Source organism: Natrix helvetica, assembly GCF_964273705.1.
Source record: "Natrix helvetica genome assembly, chromosome: W".
In the NCBI taxonomy this organism is placed as follows: domain Eukaryota; kingdom Metazoa; phylum Chordata; class Lepidosauria; order Squamata; family Natricidae; genus Natrix; species Natrix helvetica.
The window spans coordinates 5,626,064-5,651,344 of NC_138555.1; the positions used below are offsets into that span (position 1 = coordinate 5,626,064).

The window sequence follows — 25,281 nt, forward strand, 5'->3', positions numbered from 1 at the left end:
ACAACCTTCGCTAGGAAGGGAAGGTTGGAGACTGGACGATAATTAGCTAGCTCCATCGGGTCAAGGGAAGGCCTCTTGAGTAAGGGCCTCACCACTGCCTCTTTCAAGGCGGTTGGTAAGGACCCCTCACCCAACGAGGCGTTCACTAGGCCCAGGAGCCAGCCTCGTGTCACTTCCCAGGATGCCAGTACCAGCCAGGAGGGACACGGGTCCATTAAACATGTGGTGGGTCGCAGCCGTCCACGTAGCCTGTCCAAATCCTCGGGGGCAACAGAATCAAACTCCTCCCAGAATGGTCTCACAAGACTCACTGTTGACGGCTCCTCTGGTCCACTGAAGGGGGCCCATCCGCTCCGGATCTGAGCGATTTTGTCCTGCAGATATTCCCCAAACTCCTCTGCTCTGCCCTGCAAAGGGGCTTCCCGCGTCCTCTGTGATAAGAGGGAGCGGGTTACCCGAAACAGGGCGGCAGGGCGGTTATCGGCGGACGCAATAAGAGCGGCACAGTGTCTACGTTTGGCCGCTCTTAATGCCACAAGGTGGTATAGGCTCTTACCTGTGTTCGATCAGATTCGGAGCGCGAGGACCTCCACCTGCTCTCTAGGCGTCTCCTATGGCGCTTCATCACTCTCAGGTCCTCGGTAAACCAAGGAGCCCGGGTGGGTCGTTGCCGTAGGAGAGGCCGCAAAGGCGCAACCCGGTCCAAGGCCCCAGCGGCCGCCCTATTCCAGGCGGCTACTAGGTCCTCCGACCGAGAGCGGGTCAGGGCTACAGGAAGTGGCCCAAGCTCCGTCTGGAATCTATCCGGTTCCATCAGGCGCCTGGGGCGGTACCAACTTGGACAGTCTGGTTCCGCCTCCTCGCGGTGGGGGGTAGCGCCAGGGAAGTCCAGCCGGAGAGATGAGTGATCTGACCATGACAGGGGGGTAATGACGAAATCCCCTATTCCCAGATCACTCGTCCACTGCTCAGATACAAAAACAGATTTTTTTAATATCTGTTTTGTATTTCAAATTAGAAAAAGAGGTCCAGTCTTTAAATGAATTAAAAAGTAATAATACTCACAATGATGAAAGAGGAAAGCTTTGGTTTATAAATCACCGAAAGTCACAGAAAAAAAGATAGAAACAGAAGACTTAATCCGTCCATTTTAAAAGGCTTGTAAAGGTTTCATCCATGAAGATAGCATATAAGAAAATGGGATAACCATTGTCCAGAACCATTGCAAGATTAATTTTGCCGCTTGAATCTTCTATTCTTCAACTTAAATCAATTTTTAAATTTCTATAGGCAGTCTCTCTTTTAAAACAATGAAGATTCCTCACCAGCTGGAAACACTTTCACTTTCCATTCCTTCCGTTTTGGGGCTGCCCCGACTTCATCAGCCTTGGCTGGATTTTTTGTCACAGGCTTGAAGAAATTTCTCTTGCTTCTTTCGGGGATTTTGCGATATCACCGAGTTCAGCAAGACATATTCTTCCTGTTCACTGTCTCTACAGAACAGTTTAGATCCGTTTGGACTGTTAGGTACTGGTGCGATTAAGCACTAGCAATGAACCCCAGGTCGAGGTTATAACAGAGCAACCCTGTAAAGTATACGCAGCGTGCGATAGATAAAGCAACCACACTGAATAATGGATAGTAAAGTAACAAAATAAACTTTACTTTTTGAAGAATATAGCAAAATCCATAAACACAGCCAAAAAGTCATACACAGAAAAAACAGTCCAATACTACCAAGATAACTTGGATACAAGTAGCAAATAACTTACACACAGTAAGTAGTAGCAACAGTAGTAACAGTTAGACAGCAGTTATCATACATCAATCAAGAGAGAGAGAGAGAGAGCAACAACATCAGCTGCAATTTAAATGCTGTAATCTACTAATTAGCAGAGCTCCTCTCTTAAAGATACATAACATGCCTTGTGCAATATATTGTCTACCCAACTTGTTGGTTACACCCTAACATGGACCCCCTCCCCAATAGCAAAAGTGTCGATTGTGATCTCAGAGCATTGAGACTGCACATCGTATCATCGCAACTTCAGCACCGCCCTCTCACCAATTCATTTCTATTCCTTCTTGTTTCAACTCTTGTATAGATTTGATTTCACCCTCTACATTCAATATTTCAACATCTGTTTTTTCCTTTTTATATATTATTGGATATGAAAAGGCTTCAATGGTTGATATCCAGACTGAAGTTTTTAAGTAACCTTTTAACCTTTTCCCCAGTAATTGAGTTATTTTCCAAGCAAATGCACTTCATTGCTTGCTCCGGATTACCGCCTGTGAAGCAGGGACGTGCGGTCAGGGGAGGCAGGGGAGGCAGAGCCTCACCTCTCTTCATGAAATAATAGTATATAATATTATATACTATATATATATATAATATTATAATATTATATACATCCGTCCGGCCGCGCCCGGGAGCTGCGGAGGCAGAAATGTTGTCGGCGCTCCCGGATGATGAAGCCACGAAAGCGACTGGGGGAAGGTTCTCGTCGTTCCCCAGTCGCTTTTGTGGCTTCGTCATCCGGGAGCGCCAACATTTCTGCCTCCGCAGCTCCTGGGCACGGCCAGACGGATGTAGCCAGAGCGACGCCGAGGCGGTCCGGTGGACGAAAGAGCGAGCGAGCGATGGAGGATCAGGCAGCCTGATCCTCGGTCGCTCGCCCGCCGAACTGCTTCGGCGCCACTCTGGCTACCTCCGTCCGTCCGCGCCCGCGAGCTGCGGAGGCAGAAATGTTGTCGGCGCTCCCAGATGACGAAGCCACAAAAGCGACTGGGGAACAACGAGAACCTTCCCCCAGTCGCTTTCGTGGCTTTGTCATCCGGGAGTGCCGACATTTCTGCCTCCGCAGCTCCCGGGCGCGGCCGGACGGATGTAGCCAGAGCGACGCCGAGGCGGTCCGGGCAGACGAAAGAGCGAGCGAGGCAGCCTGATCCTTGGTCGCTCGCCCGCCGGCCTGCCTCGGCGCCGCTCTGGCTACCTCCGTCCGTCCGTGCCCGGGAGCTGCCGAGGCAGAAATGTTGTTGGCGCTCCCGGATGACGAAGGCACGAAGGCGACTGGGGAACGACGAGAACCTTCCTGCCTCTGCTGGATTTCGCGCGCTCCTCGCGACTGCAGTCGCGAGGAGCGCGCAAAGTCCAGCAGAGGCAGGAAGGTTCTCGTCGTTCCCCAGTCGCTTTCGAGGACTGCGGAGCGCGAGCCGGCGGAGCACGCTCAGGAAGGCGGGGAATGGGATCACGTGTGCTGGAGGCTGAGGCAGCCTCAGCCTCCAGCACACATGGTCCCATTCCCCGCCTTCCTGATGACGTCACCAGCCTCACCAGCCATAAACCTCACCGCACGTCACTGCTGTGAAGAAGCTAGCTAAGCTGTTCATCAAGCACGTCTACCAACTGCACGGCATTTCCCGTTGGATCATCTCAGATCGAGGGGTTCAATTCATGGCTAAGTTCTGGAGGAAGTTTCTGAGATCCGTTGGGTCCACACAAGGACTTAGCTCGGCTTTTCATCCGAGTATCAACAGCGCGGCGGAGAGAGCTAACACCATGGTGGAGCAATATATCCAATGCTATGTGGATTACCAACAAGAGAACTGGGCAGACTTATTGCTGTTTGCGGAAGTGGCTTACAACAACACCGTGCATAACAGTACTGGACTGACCCCCTTCCAAGTTACCAGCGGCGTGGAATTTGTCCCCATTCCAGAACTACCCAGGGAGCCCCCCTCTTCAATGTCTTTGACGGAATGGATGGAATCTTTGAGGAAGGGCTGGGAGAATACAAAGAAAGCGCTAGCCGCTGCGGAATATAAGAAACAGGCAGACAAGCATCGTTCCCTTCAGCCCCCCTTCCAAGTGGGAGACAAAGTTTTTCTGTCCACCAAATATATATGGTTAAGATTGCCTAGCAAGAAATTGGGACCTAAATTCTTAGGCCCATTCCCAATAGTGAAAGTAATGAATCCGGTGACAGTTCATCTTAATCTTCCCAGCATTCCAGGGAAGATACATCCTGTTTCATTGTAGCTTACTAAAGCCTGCCCTGGAATCTAGGTTAAGACCTCAGGCCAGGGCCCCACCTCCTCCGATAGTAGTGCAAGGGAAAACCCATTATGAAGTGAAAAAAAAATCTAAACTCCAGGTTGTATAGGGGTTGTATAGTGAGCCCTGAGTTGCCTAGGAGTTCTACCCGTGTAACAAGACCACCTGACAGATATCAAGCTAGTATAGCATGTCAAGTAGATAAAGTTCCTGCTACGTATCATGAACTATCCATGTATCCTAAAGAGGAGCAAATAGTTTGGAAAGCAGCAATGAACAGGGAACTAAAATCTTTACAAGATCTGGAGGTATATGAGAATGTGAGGTTACCACCAGGTAAAAATGTAATAGGGTGTAAATGGATTTATAAGATTAAAACAAGTGTAGATGGGACTGTTACCCATAAAGCCAGATTAGTAGCACAAGGTTTCAACCAGTCAGCAAATGACTATGATGAGGTATTTGCACCTATTTTAAAAGCTACAACATTACGTGCATGATTAGTTTGGGCAGCTAAGCATGGATATGTAGTAAATCACTTAGATGTTGAGACAACATATCTCCATGCACCATTGCAAAACACAGTTTATTTAAAGAAACCTGAAGGGTTAAACACTGATAGCAACACTGATTGTTGGAAGTTAAAAAAAAGTCTTTATGGTTTAAAACAATCAGGCTACGAGTGGAATCAATGCATAGTGAAGGAATTAGCAAGGATAGGTTTTAAAGCTGGAATGGCTGATCCTTGTTTATTTAAGCAAGAAAGCGATGGTATGATTTCATTGTTGTTATTGTTTACAGATGATATAGCATTGATTACTAAAACAGAGCAAAAGGCTATTGAGATTATTACACTATTAAAAACATGGTTTAAAATAAAACACCTTGGTGAAATAAAGAAATATCTTGGTTTAAAGATAGATAAGACTAGGAGAGGATATAAAATATCACAAACTGAAAAGATCAATCAGTTACTCAGGACTGTCAAAATGGAACTGTGTAAACCGGCTAAAACTCCAATGAGTCAAGAATTTAGCCATGATGATATCAAAAGCCCAGTTTTTGATAAGGGTATTTATCAATCCCTAATTCGTAGTTTATCTTATCTTAGCAATTGGTCTAGGCCAGATATTGCATATAGTGTTAATCAATTGGCCAGGTTTAATGCTGAACCTACTGAACGGCACTGGCAAGCTGCTAAACGTGTATTGAGATATCTAAAACAGACAATACACTATGCCTTATATTTAGAGCCTAAGGATGAACTGATATTAACCGCATACGCTGATGCAAGTTTTGCAACTGACGTGTCTACACGTAAATCTACATCTGGTATTGCGATATTCTTAGGAAAAGCATTAATTGGATGGTGGTCTATTCGTCAAAAACATTTAAGTTTATCAACAATGGAAGCTGAATTTTCATGTTTATCCTTGTTATGTAGTGATTTGGTTTGTTACAAGCAACTCCTGATTGATATGGGAATTAATGTACGGGAGCCTATTGTTGTATATGAAGACAACCAAGCAGTGATCCAGATGGCATGAAATATTGCTGTAAAGACAAGGACAAAACATACTGACTTAAGATATTCGAATGTACGGCAAAGTGTTAGTAGAGTATTGTATGTCTGAAGAGAACATTGCTGATCATTTTACCAAAGCTCAAGGTACTGTAAAACACAAATGTTGTTGTGAAGAATATGGAATAAGACTGTAAGGTTATATATATTGCTTACCCAAGGGGAGAATGTTAGGAATGTAAGCTAACAGTTGGGTTAGCAATATATAAACCAGGATGGTGGTACTGTAGCTTTAAGTACTGCTGTAATGTGATTGAGTTCTGTTACCTCAAGCAGCCATAAGAAGGAGCCAGAATGACTGTTAGCTCTCTGTTTGTTAGATGCTGATCGGATACTGTATCGTGAGTTACTGAGTCTTGCTACTGTTAGCTACTTTGTGTGTTAAACTGAGAATATTGGTACCTGACTGACTGAACTCTGAATACCTCTATATTTCCACATAGTAAACAACTATATTTTATACTATTCAGTGTCCCTGTATGTTGGTTTGTGCGTGTTCTTCCATACCACTCTCATTATAGAGGTATTCAGAGTTCAGTTTACAGTCCAAGTCATACACGGTTCAGTCAGTCAGGTATCAATATTCTCAGTTTAACACACAAATTAGCTAACAGTAGCAAGACTCAGTAACTCATGATACAGTATCCAATCAGCGTCTAAGAGAGCTAAGTCATTCTGGCTCCCTCTTATGGCTGCTTGAGGTAACAGCAACCAATTACATCTCTCTAGCATTTAAAGTAACAGATACATTTATTTATTTTATTTATTTATTTTATTAAATTTATAGACCGCCCCCTCTCCCCGAAGGGACAAATTTACATGATTGTAAATTTGTTACAATCATGGCTTATATACATTGCCAAGCCAAGACTAGGGTTACATCCCTAACAAATTGCAATACTTAATTCACTGGAATGTGAAGGCAGATAAGCTAATTAAACAATTCCATGACAAATACCTTGATAAGCCAAATGGTCCCCCTGGGGGTGGGGGGAGAGGTGGTTAGGTATCTGATTAACCCTGTGTTAGTATTGTTACAGGACATGCTCTTCTGTTAAGGGGGGCAGCCTGTCAGGCTTGGAAGTATAGGGCCTCAAGGCTGCCACATATATAAACATATTTTACTGTAGGGAAGGGGGGGGGGGTTTGTATGGAGTATGGGAGAGAGGTAGACATAACAACATTCCTTCTCAGAAAGTCAAGGTCGACTTGTCCCTTCACCTGGACGGATGTGGATGGGAGGACTCTTCCTTCGTGGCAATGACTGATTGGACCATGTGATGGACTTGTGGATGTTGGGGCAGGGTCTTGAACTTTTAACTGGGTGGGGAAAACCTGGAAGCTTTCAGATTCAGGGTTTCCCAGATGTGCCAATGATATCTCCAATAAATTGTAGCTTTGAGGAAACACAAGCCTCAAAGTTTCTTTTTGTTGGGGTTGTTAGTTGGAACCCTGACATTAACAGTTCAACCCCCAGCTGGCAAGACAGAGCAGTGAAAGACAGTCGAATTGAGTGGGTATAAAGCAGGAAATCTGGTTAGTCAAACCTAAGTTCTTCAGCTGAAAATGTTTAGTGCAAAATGCTTCATAGAATTCCTGGCCGTAAACCTGCAAAATCAGGCCAAAAATGACTGGTCATATGACTTCTAGGATGACTTTTACTCAATTATAATTATCATTATTATAATTAACACAATATTGAGCAGGAAAATCAGCCAAATCTATTTTTGCTGTTTTGAATTGCCAGAAAAGAAAAGAAAATACACAAAGCTGGATTAATATAAGAATACAATTTCCTGATCCAGTAACTTACCTGCTTTCTTCTTTATAGTCTTCGTGAAGGAAAATTTTAAAAAAGGTTTTATGGGGCACCATGATGATTCTGAATTTAATTGTAAATGCAGCAGCAGCAAACCCATCTCATGCAGTATGGAGAACTGTTGCAGTGCCATGTACATCTGTCTCGAAATATTAGTTTACTGTCCTAAGAGATGGACCAAGGTACTAGTCAAAAAGCACCAAACCTGGGATACACTGAGAAGACTTCTTCAAGAATGAATGGTGGAAGATCCTGGAGGTGGTGAGGGGTCATTCTTCCATTTTTTTGTATGTGGTCCAGTTAGTTGAGAAAATTAGTATTGCCTATTTTCCTGTTGTTGTAATTCAGTGCTCATCTTTGTATGTGACCTTCTGTCATTAGAGAAATGAGCATGAGAAAGATTTTGGTCCACTATGATTTATCCTTATAAGAGCATTCAGAGGCAGTAGTTGTAATGTGATATTTTTTAGATGTGAAAGACTGGAACACTTCACGGTAATGCAGGGTGATGTAGAAAAGGTTATGATGTGCTAATTAGCCAAGTTATGTAAAAACAGGACTGTAGATTGCCCATAACTTGAAACTACAAAACCACATCTTAAAAGGATACTTCCTGAACGATTGTTATGTAGTTTTGCTTGGCTTATTCTATTGTGAGAAACTGAGATTGGTTTGTAATTTGGGACTAAAAGCTTAGCATGCTATGTATTGTAGTCATGATTGACTGTTTGTGATCAGATTACTGCAGGATTCTTTGAGATTGGTTGTGAAATAAGTGGCCACAATTTGCTTCAAATGTTGCTTGTTATCTGGCTGCTTCTTCATTATCCAAATAAACATTTCCCTTTTTAATATATTCTCATTCTGATGTTGTCCTGATCAGCCATAAGCTATACTATTTTGGAATTTTACAAACTGTCACAAAAACTAGCAAATAGCCTTGCTCAAAGCAGGCCAAGGAAATTTACTTCTAGTAACTTATAAATGTTCTTGCTTTAGGCTTCTAAGTAGGGTTTATAGAGAAAGGTGACATTATCACCACATAAATAGTTCATGTACAGTGAATGTGGCTTCCAGCCCTTAAATGGGCTCAAAACGATAGCACTGGAGGCAATACAAGTAATAGTTCACTTACAACAGTTCATTTAGTGACCGTTCAAAGTGACAGCACTTAAAAAAGTGACTTATGACCATTTTTCACACATACGACTAGTGCAACATTCCCATGGTCACGTGATCAAAATTCAAACATTTGGCAACTGATTCATATTTATGACAGTTGCAGTGTCCCAGGGTCACATGATCACCTTTTGACAAGCAAAGTCAATGGGGGAGCCACTTAACAATCACGTTACTAATTGAACTGCAGTGATTCACTTAACAGTGGCAAGAAAGGGTGTAAAATTGGGCAAAATTCACCTAACAATTGTCTCGCTTAGCAACAGAAATTTTGGGCTCAATTGCGGTTGTTAGTCAAGGACTACCTGTATATTCCAGGGAGCCTTCAGACAGGGCTTGAATATATTGTGCATCATTCTGACTCACAGCTCATATACCAAGAGTCCTTTCTCCCGCCCCCAAGGTTTGGTGGTTTTTGTCCCCCCTTCCCTGTACAACAGAAGAACACTCATATAAAACTATTTATTCATAAATATTTTCCAAAATGAAAATAAGTTTACGAAAAAATATCTTAACAGCGGCGTGGACAGGATGCTCCAGTTCAGGGGGCTGGTTGAGGAGAGATATCAGTCCCCCCTCCCCCCCCTCCCAAAGTTTCCCCAAATGTCTCCCTTTCCAATTAGGAATAAATTGCAAGTCTTATTGGGGCGGGGGGGGGGGGGGGTTCTTCCCGTGGGACCAGCAGATGATTAGATACAAGTGCTTATCAAATTTATGGTGGCAATATTTTGGAAGGTTGGAAAGGAGAAGCAGCATTGGGGACAGGGGAGAAGGTAGAATTCCTAAAGTCATTGTTCTAGTCAGGAAAAAGACTCTTCCAAATGAGGACAACTAAGGGCGTGACAATGGTAGATGGCCTTTAAGGGGTTCTCCTTACAACTTGCAAAAAAAGCAAGTCAAAACTTATGGCAGCCAAAGACTGACAGGGACCAATCCACCAGAATTTTCTGTGGTCACTGGGAGCCTTTGTAACCTGAGGTTGATGCTTCCAAATTTGCAAATTCTATAATTTTTGCCAATTTGCCATTTCCAGCAGTGGTGAGTGGACGAGGGGGTCGGAGAATGGTCACCACAAAGGTTCATGAGACCCGATATTATCATGATCATACTGGGGTATCTATCCGAACAGGGGACAGAGTTTGTGGCAAAAAAAGTTTGGGGAGGGCTGGCAAAAGGGCAAGTGGGGTGTTCATGTTTGCTGCAATAATTATGGGGCTGAAATGCTCTGTTAGAACACACACACAAAATGGAGAACAGGGGAAAATCACTCTTTTGGTGGGATTCTTAAATATTTTTTCCCCTTTTAATCTCCATTCTGGCACCCAAACCCGGTGCACAAGAAGGTGTTTCCCCGTTTCTGACCTCTTCACAGGCAGAAGAGAGTGAAGAAAAGGCAGAGGAGAAGCCTGCCACTGCTGCTGCCCCTCCTCCTCTGTCCTGCGGTAATTTTTAAAAGTTGCATGCATTTAAAAAAAAACCATGCGGCTTGCCCCCTCCCACCCTGCTTGTGATCTGGGGAGGAAGATGAAGAGGGGTGAAGGGTAGGTGGGTCTTCCTTTGCCGCCGCCCCAGCACACCGCCACAGCTGTCTCTGGAAGGAAAACCTGGCACCCCCTGCTGGCCCCAGGGCATCACTGTAGGTCCCGGTCTTCCAGGTAGCGGTATTCAAAGGTGAAACCCTCCTTTTTGCGCTGGCCCCATTTCTCGTAGTCAAAGTAGATGTAAGTGCCCTGAGCAGAAACAGGAAAATACAACACAGTTCATTACCTCTTGCCTGACTGAATGCATTTACTTGTACTAAAGCAGGGGTGTCAAACTCAAGGCCTGCGGGCCGGATGTAGCCCGTGCAGTCATCCTGGAAATGGTAAGGGGCTGACCCATCCCGGCAGCTGTGCACAGGCCTGGCTCACACCATCTCAGCAGGCACACGTGCGCACAGGAGGCCAGCGCGCGCTGGGGTGGAGTGGGGTGTGCCGAGTATGCACCCGCCTATGTGCAATTGCACCTGCCAGGATGGTGTTGGCCAGGTATGTGCGTACGTGTGCCAGCTGCCTCCATGCCTGCTGGGATGGGATGGGCAGGGCCAAAGCGACACGGGCCAGCCACTTACCATTTCCAGGATGGCCCCCCTTACCGGTCTTTCAGGCGGGAGGGGGGGTGTCCAGCAGTAGGGGCTCCACAGCTGGCCCTCCAAGAAGCAGGTGTGGCGGCAATGGCACCATCAGCAGCAGAGTTGGGGGGTAGGCACATGATGTGCACCACTGGACGTGCCTGCTCCATCCCATGTGGCTGGGACAGGGCAGGTGGCTGCCCGGCACATCCAGCAGGCTGGACCGTGTGCTTCTCCCCTGTGCCTCTGCTTCCGGCTACTGCCACTGCCATGAGCCAAGACAAGGTGAGGAGGGTGTGGGGTGGCTGCTGCCAGACACCATTGGCCCGCTTACTCTGTCCCGTCTGTTTTGGCCTGCTGCTGCAGAGCAGGTCGTTGCTGGCCATCTCCTTGATCCCCTCATGGTTCTTGCATTTGGCCCTTGCGGGGAGCGTTCCCCTCGCGTGCCTGATGCACCTCGACACCGTTGTGGGCTGCTGCCACCACCGAGGCTGCCAGCAGCTTCTGCAGGTCCATTAGGCCGCTGCTGCTGCTCCCTGGAACACCAGGCCCACTCAGCCCAAAGGTGGTGAAGCAGCCAGCTAGAAAGTCTAAGTAGAGGTGGTAGAGCACGCCCAGGCCCAGCAGACAAAAGATCCCCATTGGCGCCATGGCCGCCCAGGCCCAGCAGAGATGGGGGGAGATGTGCAATCCTGGCTGGGCCTGGGTGGCAATGGCACTGATGGGGATCTGGCTTTATCCGTTCGCAGTGGCCGTCTTGCCTGCTGTGCCTGGATGTGCTCTACCATCTCTACTTGGACTTTCTAGCTGGCCACTTCTCCTTCGGGCTGGGTGGGTGTGCTGGGCGGCGGCGGCAGCCTGCACTGAGGCCGAAGTGTATCGGGTATGCAAGGGGAACGTGCTACATGAGCAGGCCAAGGGCAAGACCCACAAGGGGGACGAGATGATCAGTGGCAACCTGCTCTCCAACCACAAGCAAAAACAGAAAGTGGGCCTGAGTAAGCACGTCCAGCTCTCCGCATGTGTTGTGGCCTGCCAGTGTCCAGCAGAGCCAGATAGTGATGAGGTTGAGAAGGAACATGACCACACTCTCCTCTATGTTCTACTGCGACAGAACTTTACTCCCTTCAGGAACTCCCTCTTTCCCGGGGATGGCCTTCTTGCCTATCAAGACGCTTCCTTAATGATGGATCTTGGAATCCCAAGAGGTGGCATGCAAAGAAGAGACTTCTTAGGGGTTTCGTACAGGGGTTTTTAAAACAAATTTTAAGGGGGGGGGTTTGATTCGGATGACTCAGACAGGCTTGGGGGGGGAGTCTGCCAGGGCACAGGCCAGAGCTAACTAATGGGCGCGGGTTGGGAGTGCTGGGAAGGGTTGGGATTCCGGGGGAGACATTAAGCCATTATATTGGGGGGGTTCACCATCTCTACTGTTTGTGGGAGAGGCAGATATGGTGGGGGACGAGGGCCAAATTATGTTTGGGGGACACGGGTTCGCTGTTTAAGAGCGATCGCGCGTTCCGACCCACATCGCCCTTCTTGCACCCCTGGGTGCTCAGGATTACAGGGCCCTGGTCTCCGGCTGGTGTCGCTTAATGCCAGGTCCGTGGTACATAAGGCTCCCCTCATTTACGACTTCATACAAGAGGGTAGAGCGGACCTGGCGTGCATTACGGAGACCTGGTTGGGCCATGAGGGGAGTGTTCCCCTTAGTGAACTATGCCCACCAGGCTTCCAGGCGTTTCACCAGCCGAGAGCCCAGGGCAGGGGCGGGGGGTGGCGGTGGTTATTAGGGAAAGTCTCGGACTTCAGGAGGTCACTGTGCCTCAGATAGGCGGGTGTGAGTCCCATTTTGTGAAATGGGGCCTTGGAGTTCAGGTGGGCCTTTTTGTTATGTACCTGTCTCCCTGCTACGTTTCATCGGCGTTGCCGGAGCTGCTGGATATGTTAGCTAGATTGGCGGTTGATTTCCCCAGGCTTATGATCCTGGGGGATTTCAATCTGCCTTCCATTGGCGAGACATCTGAGTCAGCTCGGGAGTTCATGGCTTCCATGACAGCTATGGACCTAACTCAGTTAATTGAAGACCCCACCCATAATAGGGGACACACGCTTGACCTGATTTTTGTCTCTGGGCAGTGGATGAATGATCTAGATTTAGGGGATATGTCTATCCAACCCTTGTCATGGTCTGATCATTTCCTCATCAGGCTTGACTTCCATACTGCTACCCCTCGCCACAGGGAGGCGGAACCGACAAGATGGTTCCGCCCCAGGCGCCTGATGGACCCTGAAAGGTTCCTGATGGAGCTTGGGACTTTTCCTGAATCCCTTGCTCACAGCTCAACCGAAGCCCTAGTGGAAGCCTGGGATAGGGTGGCTGCTGGGGCCTTGGATCACGTTGTGCCTTTGCGGCCTCTGACCCGGTGTCGATCCCGGGTAGCTCCCTGGTTTACCGAGGAGCTCCGGGAGATGAAATGCCGGAAAAGACGCCTAGAGAGTGGTTGGAGGGCCAGCTGATCCGAATCTGATCGAACACTAGTAAGAATTCATATTAAATCCTACTTAGTGGCGATACAAGCAGCAAAACGACAACATTTTCCCGCTCTTATCGCATCAGCAGACAACTGCCCAGCCGCCCTGTTTAGGGTGACCCGCTCCTTACTTAACCAAGGAACTGGGAAAGACCCCTTGCAGGGTAGGGCTGAAGAATTTGTTCAGTTATCTGCAGGATAAAATCGCTCAGATCCGGACAGGCTTGGACTCTCTCTGGGTAGATTCAGGCGAGTCGACGGGGATGAATCTTGTGGAGACAATCTGGGATGAGTTTGACCCTGTGACCCCCGAGGGCATGGACAGGATTATGGGGAGAATCAGTGCTGCCACTTGTGTGCTGGACCCGTGTCCCTCTTGGTTAGTTTCGGCTTCCCGGGAGGTGACACGAGGCTGGCTCCGGGAGATTACCAACGTTTCATTGAGAGAGGGGTTCTTTCCCACCACCTTGAAGGAGGCGGTGGTGAAGCCCCTCCTTAAGAAGCCTTCCCTGGACCCAGCTTCTTTAGCAAACTATCGTCCGGTCTCCAACCTTCGCTTTGTAGCGAGGGTTGTCGAGAGTGTGGTAGCACGTCAGCTTCCCCAGTACCTGGATGAAGCTGTCTACCTGGATCCGTTTCAGTCGGGTTTCAGGCCCGGGTACAGCACGGAGACGGCATTGGTCGATGATTTCTGACAGGCCCGGGCCTGGGGCTGCTCCTCTGTCCTGGTCCTATTAGACCTCTTGGCGGCTTTCGATACCATCGACCATGGTATCCTAGTGCGACGACTCGGGGGGTTGGGAGTGGGGGGGCACCGTTTTACGGTGGTTCTCCTCCTACCTGTCGGATCGGTCGCAGTTCGTGTTGACTGGAGGGCAGGGATTGACCCTGAGGCGCGTCCCTTCTGGGGTGCCCCAGGGGTCGGTTCTCTCACCCCTCCTGTTCAACATATATATGAAACCACTGGGCGAGATCATTCATGGTTTTGGGGTACAGTATCATCAATATGCTGATGATACCCAACTTTTCATCTCTACCCCAAACCACCCAAACGATGCCCTCGACGTGATGTCCCAATGCCTGGAGGCTGTTCAGATCTGGACGGGGAGGAACAGGCTCAAGCTGAATCCCTCCAAGACTGAGTGGCTGTGGTTTCAGTCATCCTGATTTGTGCATCTTGTTCCACCTTTGATGATAGGGGGAGAAATTTTAGCCCCTCAGAGAGGGCCTGCAATCTGGGAGTCCTCCTGGATACGCGGCTTAGTTTAGAAGAACACCTGATGGCCGTGACCAGGGGGGCCTTTTACCAGGTTCGCCTGGTACGTCAGTTGCGCCCCTTCCTGGATCGGGATGCTCTGTGCACAGTCACTCATGCCCTTGTCCTTTCTCGCCTGGACTACTGCAACACTCTCTACATGGGGCTGCCCTTGAAGAGCACCCGGAGGCTTCAGCTGGTCCAGAATGCGGCCGCGCGAGTTATCATGGGGGTACCAAGGTGCTCCCATGTTACACCCCTTTTAGGCGGCCTGCACTGGTTGCCGGTTGTTTTCTGGGTGCAATTCAAGGTATTAATTATGACCTTTAAAGCGCTCCATGGCTTAGGCCCAGGGTACCTGCGAGACCACCTACTGCCACCAGTAGCCTCCCACCGTCCCGTGCGATCCCACAGAGTTGGCCTCCTTAGGGTGCCGTCGGCCAGACAGTGTCGGCTAGCGACCCCCAGGGGGAGAGCCTTCTCTGTGGGAGCGCCTTCCCTCTGGAAAGAGCTGCCCTCGGAGCTTCGCATAATCCCCGACCTCCGGTCCTTCCGACGTGCCCTAAAAAGTTGGCTTTTCCAGCAAGCCAGCCTGGCCTGAACAAAATAAATGATTTAATTGTTAATTTTAATCTAATTTTTAAAATGTTATTGTTAATATTAATTGGGTTTGCTTTTGCATACTCTATCTAATTTCCTTTTTAACTTTTGTAATATGTTTTTTTTAATGTTGTACGCTGCCCTGAGTCCTTTGGGAGAAGGGCAGCATATAAATCCAACAAACAAACAAACAAACAAACAAACAGTCCTGGAGGCTGGGGAAGGCTTGGGCGAGGGCTCTCCATCAGAGGCAGAGATGGGGCCAAGGTCGTCTGGCAGTTCTCAGCTGCCTTAGCAACTATACAGCAGTGAGGCAGAGGAACAGCTGGAGGCTGTTCCCAGTCTGCGCATGCACAGAACTGCCAGAAGAAAGAACAGCTCAGAAACGAGGGTCGACTTGGGTGTAAAGCGTCAGGTGGACGGTTAATGGCCCCTTCCATAGGAAATAAAAGAGGAGCAAAAGGGGAGTGGGCTTTTGCAGGAAAGAATTTGTTTGTTCATTTGTGTCAGGAGTGTGAAGATCTGTCCGTGAATCTCAGAGACTCTGTTCCAAGTCTTTCCTTGCACAGCACTGCATTTGGGAAATATTTACATGGCAGCTTTCCAAACTAGATAAGGTCTGTGGTCATAAATTCACCTTTGAAAGACTGTTTACCAGGCCTTTGCTGAATGTGAATGAGAGGAATTCACATTTATTTAATAACAAAAGGGGTTTTGTCGGGACCGGGAACTCTGCTTCATGCTTTTTGGGGAAGCCTAGGTCAGAACAGCATGGACAGCCAGCCCGTTGGTGGCAGCGGGCTCTGGAGCCACAGTGTGTGCCAGCTAAGGGGCTGGGAGGCTGCGGTTAGAGCTGGAAACCATCTCCCCCACACACAGAGAGCAGTGAGCACAGGGTGGCCGATGGTTTCCGGCTGTAGTTGCCCCGCCCCCTGCCTTGCCTCACCTCATCCTGCAGGACGAGCCTCCTGCACCCCCCACCCACCCACTGGAGACCCTTGGATTGCCTCCCCAACACCGCCCGGTCCCCACAGGCACCACCCACGCAAGTGACAAGCTGGCCATGCCTAGTCGCCCCCCCCTACCACCCCCACCCCCCCGTGGACAACTACAATGCTGATCTGGCCCTCAATGAAATCAAGTTTGACACTCCTGTACTAAAGGAATCCTGGACTCTGTTGCAAAGATGATACCTGCCCTCCTATGTGAAAGCAGAAGTCTGGTGGCTTTAAGTGGGCCTGGTTCAGTGGTGGGTTGTAGGTGGTACGCCCTGGTACGGGCGTACCGGATCCTGCCTGGAGCACCGGGTAATGTTCTGCTACGGTGCTCTGGAGGGCCCACTCGCCTGCCCGCGCTCCTTACCTGTGCTTTATGCTTTTGGCGCTTCCGCACACGCGCATGGCATGTACAGCGCCTGTGCAACGCTCCGCAGAGCAGCTGGAGCATTGCGGAGGCTTGCAGAAGCGTCATCTGATGCTAGAACGCATGCACGTGTGCATGTGGGTAACTCCGGGGCCGTTCCAATCCGGAACCCACCACTGGCCTGGTTCCTTCTCTTGTAAGAGCCTCACAGAATGTTACAAGTTTACAACTATGGCAATTTAGGAGGAAACAGTTCCTTCACGCCTTCCCTTGTGTGAGGGGAAAAGTAGTACATCAGACATGCGAGGTATGGAAGACTCAAAAGTATCCTGTTTCTGTTTTGGGTGATGGGAAAGTGGCACGGTCACCTTTTTGGGTGATGGACAACATCAGCCTCAAAAGTACTGCCATCTTGTCTTCTTTAAGTAATGTGAAGCAGATTGAGTAATTTACCGCATTTACAAACATTCATCCATGCAGGTGACTGCAACAGAGAAAAGTGGGGCCACCTCATTCGTAAATGTATAAATGGAATCACAGTGGAACTTGCATAGCGTAGGCTTATTGTATTATAGGAAAGCAACTTATAATTCTTATGGAAGAATAGTTAATTAACTAAAAAAGTATCTGCAGAAGGCACAGTTTTTTTCCAAACGGGAACTTGATTTGGTTAACTCTTCTGTCTTCCTCCAATGCCCAACCATGTTCTCTATTCTGCCCATGAGTTATAAGAAAAAAATTATACATTTTTAACCCCAATGAAGATACAACTAGTATTTCAAGTGCAGAAAAGGTGACCATGACATTAGACAGTGCCTCGTGCTCCGTAAAGGATATTTGGAATAGTTATGGCCTATCCTTGCTGTGTCAATACTAAGGAAGAATGGATAATGATTGTTTGAACCTCGATTTCAGATTTTTTTAAAAAAGAGTGCCCCTTATGACCTGTATGGTAGCTAAACCTTGCACTGCTGCAATGAATACAAGGTCATGGCTGATGCTAATCTGAATACAGCTGTTTTTTTTTTTTAAAAACTATTTTTACAGGTAGTCCTTGACTTACAACTGGTTGCTTAGTCACCATTCAAATTTACAACAACGGACCTCCCCAGGCCTACAACTCAGATTCAAAGTTCTGATATCCCCCCCCTCCCGCCACATACTGCCTTTTCAGCACTCAGCAACCTTCCCTATTTTATAAATAAAATATGAAAAACGGAAAAAAATATTTAAGGTAAGGGTAAAGGTTCCCTCGCACATGCATGTTCCGGCTCTAGGAGTGGTGCTCATCTCAGTTTCTAAGCAAAAGAGCCAGCACTGTTCGAAGACGTCTCCGTGGTCATGTGGCTGGCATGACTAAACACCAAAGGCGCACGGAGCGCTGTTACCTTCCCACCAAAGTGGTCCCTATTTTTCTACTTGTATTTTTTATGTGCTTTTGAACTGCTGGGTTGTCAGAAGCTGGGACAAGTAACGGGAACTCACTCCGTTATGCAGCACTAGGGACTCAAACCACTGAACTGCCAACCTTCTGATCGACAAGCTCAGTGTCTTAGCCACTGAGCCACCGTGTCATTTCTAAAAAAAATATTTACACGATTACAAAAATTAAAAGTAAATATAATCTGCCACCAAGAGACCCACATAAAGAAGCAGCATAGTAAATTACTGGAATACTCCAAAATTGGGAAATTATATTTTTCATCAGCACAGCAAAAGAAAAGAAGGGTAGCTTTATATATTAAGGAAACAATAAATTCTAAACAAATTTATATGGATGATGAAGAATTTTAATGGTGGAGATAGTAATGAACCAAAAAAAGATACTACTAATAGCAATATATGCACCAAATAATAAGCAAGAAGAATTCTATCAAAAGCTGTATAAAAAGATATTAGAAGTGGAATATTAAAATATTTCTGTTGTAGGAGATTTTAATGCAATTGTAGATGTAAGACTAGATTAAAGAAGTAGCAAGACTGGAAAGAAGGCAAGGAAGATACTCCCAAAGGCATTTTTTAAAATGGCAGAATAAATTTCTATACAGGATGTATGGAGAGAAATGAATCTGGGGGAAAATCAATATACATTTTACTCAAATAGGCACAAGCATGGTCCAGAAAGGACGTTGGTCTTACCTGAACGTCCATTTTCGGGGGATGAGAGGGAGGGGTAACATGTGGGTTTTAACACAGCCTGATTGGTCCATAGACTGAGAGAAAGTTGATAAAGGCTCCTGCCTTCCCTTTACTTCCCAGTTTCCACGAAGACGAAGGTACAGCATCTGCATAAAGCAGGCATGTCCAAAGTCCGGTCCGCGGGCCATTTGCGCCCCGGGGGGCGGTTTAATGCGGCCCTCTAACAGCCCTCCCTGCTCTGTGTAAATGCGGCCCTCCCACGGCCCTCCCTTCTGATTGAGGGCGGCAAGCAGAAGACTGTCTGCCACAGGAGGGAGGGCGGTGAGAGGGCCGCATCGGAAGCTGGCTGGGGAATTCTGGGGGTTGAAGTTCACAGGACTTAAAGTCGCCAAGGTTGAGAGACCAAGCCTCACGGGTATCGCCGAAGAACACGCACCGTAGCCTTCGCAACACAGGCTGCGAAATGGGCAAACTACCAGGCGGCACAGGCGCAGTACGTGAAGCACAGGGCCAAGGGATACTTGTAGCTTCTCCGCCGGGCTCGGAGAGGTCTGGCAGGCGAAAAGCAAGGAACCTTCCCCCAAGGTGGGTTGGTTTTTTGTTTTTGTTTTTTTTAAGGAAGGAAGGAGGAAATATTCAGCCACGCATTAACTTCTCTGCCATCACGGGTTTAGATGGCCCATTAAAGCTCACATGAGCTGCTATAAACAAATATCGGAAGGTTTTTAAAGGGTATCAATAAGCGTACGTATGTGCGCGCTCGCATATTTGCCGCGTCTAAACTTTGGGGAAGTTTATTAACATCTTAGCGATGTAGAGAATGAAAGAGAGATGCGGGTGAGAAGGAATTGAAGGGGGTAACTCAAGTTCCCGGTTTCTTTCCTTGGGCACAACAACAACAAAACTCACATATTTTGCTTCCGCTTTAACAAAATAATGATTCATTGGGAAAATTTATTTAAAATACATTGTGAAAACTCAACTGTCAGTTGATCTTAATGTTATGAAATGAAAAGTATGCCATTTGCAATTAACTTGGCATAAAATAATTCATTTGCATTTAATTGTAATTGTTCAAAGAATGTTCGGAAAAATGTTCGGCCCTCCAGCATGTTCACTTCATCCAATCTGGCCCTCTTTGAAAAAGGTTTGGACACCCCTGGCATAAAGGAAGCACAAGAAGACCCAGGAGCCAACCCTGCCCTCCCTATGCTAACTATCTAGGGCGGGAAGTGACCCCTCCCTCTCATCCCCCGAAAATGGACGTTCAGGTAAGACCAACGTCCTTTTTCCGGTGGATTCGAGGGAGGGGTAACACGTGGGACATACCCAAGCTAAGTCCCAAGGAGGGAAGACTAGGGCCCCAGGGGAGGATCTGCCACCACCCTCTGTAGGACCCTACGCCCAAAAGACGCCTCTGCACAGGCAAAAGAATCCAAACGGTAATGGCGAATAAACGGAGTCGGGGAAGCCCAAGTGGCAGCCCTACAAATGTCCTCAAATGGAGCTCTAGTGGCCCACGCCGCTGTGGTGGCTGCACTTCGAGTTGAATGTGCCGTGATTCCCGACGGAGGAACCCGATCCGAAGCCTCATAGGCTACCTCTATGGCCTGACGAATCCACCGCCCTATGGTAGCCGAGGACACCCTAGCCCCTAGAGACCCCGGCTGAAAGGAAATAAACAGGGCCTCAGACCTCCGCACCCCCGTCGTCCTCCTGAGATAGATGCATAAGGCGCGGCGAACATCTAAACGGTGCCAAAGACGTTCCCTTTCATGGGAAGGGGCCGGGCAAAAATTAGGGAGAATGATTTCCTGAGCCCTAAGGAACGGGGTATTCACCTTTGGGAGAAAGGAAGGGTCAAGGCGGAGGACCACCCTGTCTAGGTGAAAAATGCGAAGGTCGTCCCTAGAAGACAGGGCACCCAGTTCCGAGATGCGTCTGGCCGACGTGATGGCTACCAGAAACACCACTTTGAGAGTCAGCAGTCGCAGATGCACTGACCTGATAGGCTCAAAAGGGGAACCTGTAAGGGCTGTGAGGACTAGAGGAAGATCCCAGGTGGGAAACCTGTGGATAGGAGGGGGCTGAATGTTTGCTGCCCCCTTTAGAAACTGTTTGATAAGAGGGGAATGAGAGAGAGAAAAGGCACCCTCCCCCTTCAGAACCGTGGCCAGGGCGGCTACCTGCCTGCGCAGGGTGTTAGGCGCCAAGCCGCCATCCAGACCCTTCTGTAAGAAGTCTAGGACGTTAGCCACTGAGGCTCTGGTGGAATCTAGGCCTAACGGGATGCTCCACCGAACGAAAGCTGACCAGGTGGAATTGTAGATCCTGGTGGTGGATGGCCGCCTAGCGGCCTCTAAGGTCTCAATAACCTTGGTGGACAGGTGGGCTCCCCTCAGGAGCTGCCGTTCAAGTGCCAGGCGGTAAGGTGGAGCCACTGGGGTTCCGGATGTATCAGGACCCCCTGGCACAAGACAACCTCCTCCTGAGGAATCCTCCATGGCAGGGACACTGAGAGAAGCATCAGGTCCGCAAACCATGGTCTCCTGGGCCAATAGGGAGCTAGGAGGATGACATGAGCCCCTTCTGACACTACCTTCCTGATGGTCCCTGGGATAAGGGGAATGGGAGGGAAGGCATAAAGAAGGCCCCGTGGCCATCTGCTCCGGAGTGCATCTGTCCCCTCCGCCGACCGGCACTGGAAACGGGAGAAGAATCTCGGGAGCTGCGTGTTGCAAGGCGTGGCAAACAAGTCCACCAGCGGGGTGCCAAATCTCTGACAAATCTTCCGGAACAGCTGCGACCCGGAGACTCCATTTGCCGTTGTCGAGGGTTGCCCGGCTCAGCCAATCCGCCTGATGATTGGACTCCCCGGAAATGTGCTCGGACACCACGGACTCCAGATGTTTCTCCGCCCACGCGCCCAATCTCAGCGCCTCTAGCCAGAGGGCCCGGAAGTGCGTGCCCCCCTGTCGATTGATGTGGGCCTTCGTGGCTACATTGTCCATCAGCAGCAATACGTGGCGACCTCGAACAGCAACCTTGAAGTGTTGCAGAGCCAGACGAGCCACCTTCAGCTCCAACCAATTTATGTTGTGGCGGAGATCTGACGCTGTCCAACGACCCTGCGCCATCCTGGACCCCATCAGCGCCCCCCAGCCGAACAGGCTGGCGTCCGTAGTCACCGTCACTCTGTCCGGTTCCCAAAACGTGTTGCCTCGACTCAGGGCAGGAGACAGCCACCACTGGAGGGACGCTCGGACTGATGGAGGAAGCTGAAGAGACCTCAGAGAGTTGCTCATCCGTCTCCTCTGGTATGGGATCAAGGCCCACTGCAGGGGCCGAAGATGGAGTCGGGCCCACGGGCCCACGGCGATGCAGGAGACCATCTTGCCAAGTAGCTGAGACAAGGTTAGGATGGAAACTGACCGACTTCTGAGCACCTTGAGTACTAGCTGCTGAAGACTGGTGAGCCTGTCTGGGGAGAGCTGGACCATCCCCGTCCCTGAATCTATAACTGTCCCTAAGTGCAGTATGCGAGTGGACGGAGTGAGATGACTTTTGGGAAAGTTGACAGAAAACCCCAGGGACTGAAGATACCTGATGGTGAGCTGGAGGTCGTGAGTGGCCTGGGGAACGGAGTCTGCCTGAACCAACACATCGTCCAGGTAGCATTGAAGTCTCACCGGCCTCGAGCGCAGGTGAGCCGCCAATGCCGCCAGAACCTTTGTGAAGGTGCGGGGCGCAGAGGCCAGCCCGAAGGGAAGAGCCCGGTACTGAAAGTGATGATTTCCGTGTGAAAACCGTAGGTATTTGCGGTGGGCTGGCAGGATCGGGATGTGGAGGTAGGCCTCGGTCAGGTCTATCGAGGCCATGTAATCCCCCCGCCTGACGCCCTGGAGGATTGACCTGAGGGAAGACCTTTAGAAACATCTGTAAAGGAGGTACTGATTGAGACGCTTGAGATCTAGAATCGCCCTCCAGCCCCCCGAGCTCTTCGGAACCACAAATAAGTTGGAATAGTGGCCTATTAACCCGCGCTCTGCGGTTGGAACAGGTTCGACCGCCTGAATCTCGAGGAGATGTTCTACTGCGAGATCCATGAGGAGTCGCTGTTCCGGATCCCGAGAGGGTTTGAACGTTCTGAATAAGGTCGGGGGGTTGGAGAGGAACTCCAGTCTCAGGCCGTACCGAACGGTGGCCCTGACCCAAGCGTCGGTGGTGATGTTGTCCCACTGATCCGCATAGTGCGCCAGACGGCCGCCTATGGGAAGGCCCGGGTTCGAGTCACTTCCCTCTGCGGAAGGGGCGGCCACCCCCCCCCACGAAAGGGCCGCCTGTTCTGACCCTGGAACCTGTTACGGTCCTGGTAATAGGGACGGGAGAACTGCCTATCCGGTCTGAAGGAGGAGAATCTTTGCTGGTGATCCTGCTCCTGAGCCCTGTAAGAGGGTCTGCGATAAGGAGTGGGCCTGGACTCTGCGTTTTTTGCATTAGACAGGAGGACCTTCTTCTTGTCCTTATTTTCTATCAGAATGGGGTCCAGGGCCTCCCCAAAAAGATTGGGACCCGCATAGGGGGCCGCCGCCAGACTCCACTTAGCTTTATTGTCTATCTGCCAGTTGCGGAGCCACAACAGTCTACGGGAAGTGACCGAGGTGGCCAGGGCACTGGATGCGAATTTCACAGCATCAAGAGTAGCATCGGCCGAAAACTGAGAGGCCGCTAAAATTTTTGTTATATCTTGGTGGAGGCGCTCATCCTGGATTGGAGTGCGCTCCTGAAGCTTATAGAGCCACATCACTGTGGTGCGGTTAAAATAGGAAGCGGCAGCCGGCGCTTTTACTGCCCAGGCGGAAGCGTTAAAGTTCTTCCTTAGAGTAAGCTCCGCCCTCTTATCCTCTGGCTTCATTTTATCCGCTGCATCTCCAGAGACTACAGGGGAGGAGGAGACCAAAGCGGCTATGGGGGTGTCTATATTGGGAAGCTGCAATGCCTTGGCAAAGGTTTGCTCCACATTATAGAACCGCCGGTCATTGCTGCCCGGGTTGGTGAAATTAGAAGGGCGAGCCCACTGATTTTGGACCGCCTCCAAGAATAAGGGCGGTGCGGGGATCTCTGCCTTATTAGTGGCTGTGTTGGAGAACATAGCCATGTCAGGATCCCTAGGTGGGGGAACCGTAGGGTCCCCAGTACCAATCTTGGTGGTCTTACGAGCCTTATGCAATAATGGCTTAAACATGGCTGGAGGAAGCAAGGCCGAGGATGAGGGGGCATCTGGTGGAGCGGAGTCCTCGTCCTCCGAAAATCCCATGTCATTGCAATTGTCCTCCCCCCTGGTAGAGGCTTCACTCACTACAGATGGGGAAGAGGCCCTAGAAAATTGGCGCCCCAGGGATCTACTAGAGTGAGGGGCTCTGTCCCCCTTGTGATGGCAGCAGAGATGAGCCTCTTAATGCTTTCGGGCAAAAGCTCCAAATCCTCCAGGTCATCCTGGAGGGGTTCAGGATTCTGAGGGGCCAGTCTTGGAGCAGGGAGGAAGGATCTAGAGGGGCCTTCCAGGGGATCCGCCTCCCCCCGATAGGTGTCAATGAGGCTGGGGGAGAAGGAGATCTAGATTGCCTGAGACCCCTGGCAGAACCCGGGGATGCAGAAGGAGAGGATGGACTGAAACCCCTGGGGGAAGAACCAGAGTGGGCTGAAGGCCTAACTGGAGACCTAGATCTAGGCCTAGCTATAGGCCCCTGGGCCTGTTTCTCTGCCCTGGCCACCACCTTTTCCAGGGCTTTCTGTCTCCTCTGCTCATCTCTGGTGGAAGCCCTGGATGAACGCTGGGAGACTTTGGGTTGAGATGAAGCAGACCTGGTTCTGGGCCTGCCCAATTGATCTCCACCTTCTATAGGGGCACCTTCTGAATCTGGAGGAAGGCCTGCCTCCTGTGCATTTGCCATTGCCCCACTCACGTGTCTTCCACTAGTCAAAGTGTAAAGCTGGCAGCAGGGAACGCTCTCTGTTGCTGTTCCACGCAGTGAGTCACGGCAGCTCTAGTCTCCACAGGAGCCTCGGCAGGTCTGCGCACGAGGCGTGAACAAAATGGCCGCCCGCCACTCAAATTATAATATATTCAAAATGGCCATCGCAACTTTCCAAAATGGCCGCCCGTCACTCAAATTATTATATTCAAAATGGCCGCCACAACTTTCCAAAATGGCCGCCCATCACTCAAATTATAATATATTCAAAATGGCCACCCGCCTTGTTACAATGGTCCCAATGGAGAGTTAGGACCACGAGGAGGCTCCCAGATTAATCTGCCTCCTCTTTTGCAGCTTCTTTTCTCACCGCGGAGGCTCCTCTCTTGTTAACGAGCCTCCGCACGCCTCAACCACACGCGCGCTCCCTTAAATTGCCCGGGAGTGGCGGGAAACAATCAATTTTTCTTCCAGTGGCTGCGGGCGGCTCACACATTTTACCATGCGCTTCGCAAGCGCCAAAAAAGTTTAGCGGGCTCCCCTCGGCTGCAAAGTGCGAATCCAACACCCCCGCACACCCGGGGACCGGTTAGGATCCAATGGCCCACGGGGGAGAGGCAAGGCTGCCCCACGGGGCCCTCCCCCACCGCTCGGACAGGAAGACTGTCT

The 25,281-nt window shown here is 49.5% G+C and overlaps 1 protein-coding gene across 7 annotated transcripts in view; it reads right to left on the reverse strand.

Annotated features, from left to right (window-relative positions):
* Nucleotides 1-9,085: 9,085 nt before the first annotated feature.
* LOC309400385 (CCR4-NOT transcription complex subunit 3-like) overlaps nt 9,086-25,281 on the reverse strand; it is a 110,461-nt gene continuing 94,265 nt past the window's right edge. For all 7 annotated transcript variants that reach the window (XR_014176648.1, XM_081968840.1, XM_081968835.1 and 4 more), the window contains one exon: nt 9,086-10,367. Coding sequence is in view for 6 of the 7 variants with exons in the window: in XM_081968840.1 (XP_081824966.1) it covers nt 10,269-10,367 (99 nt within the window). In the remaining variant the exon portion in view is untranslated. The remainder of the gene's footprint in view (nt 10,368-25,281) is intronic.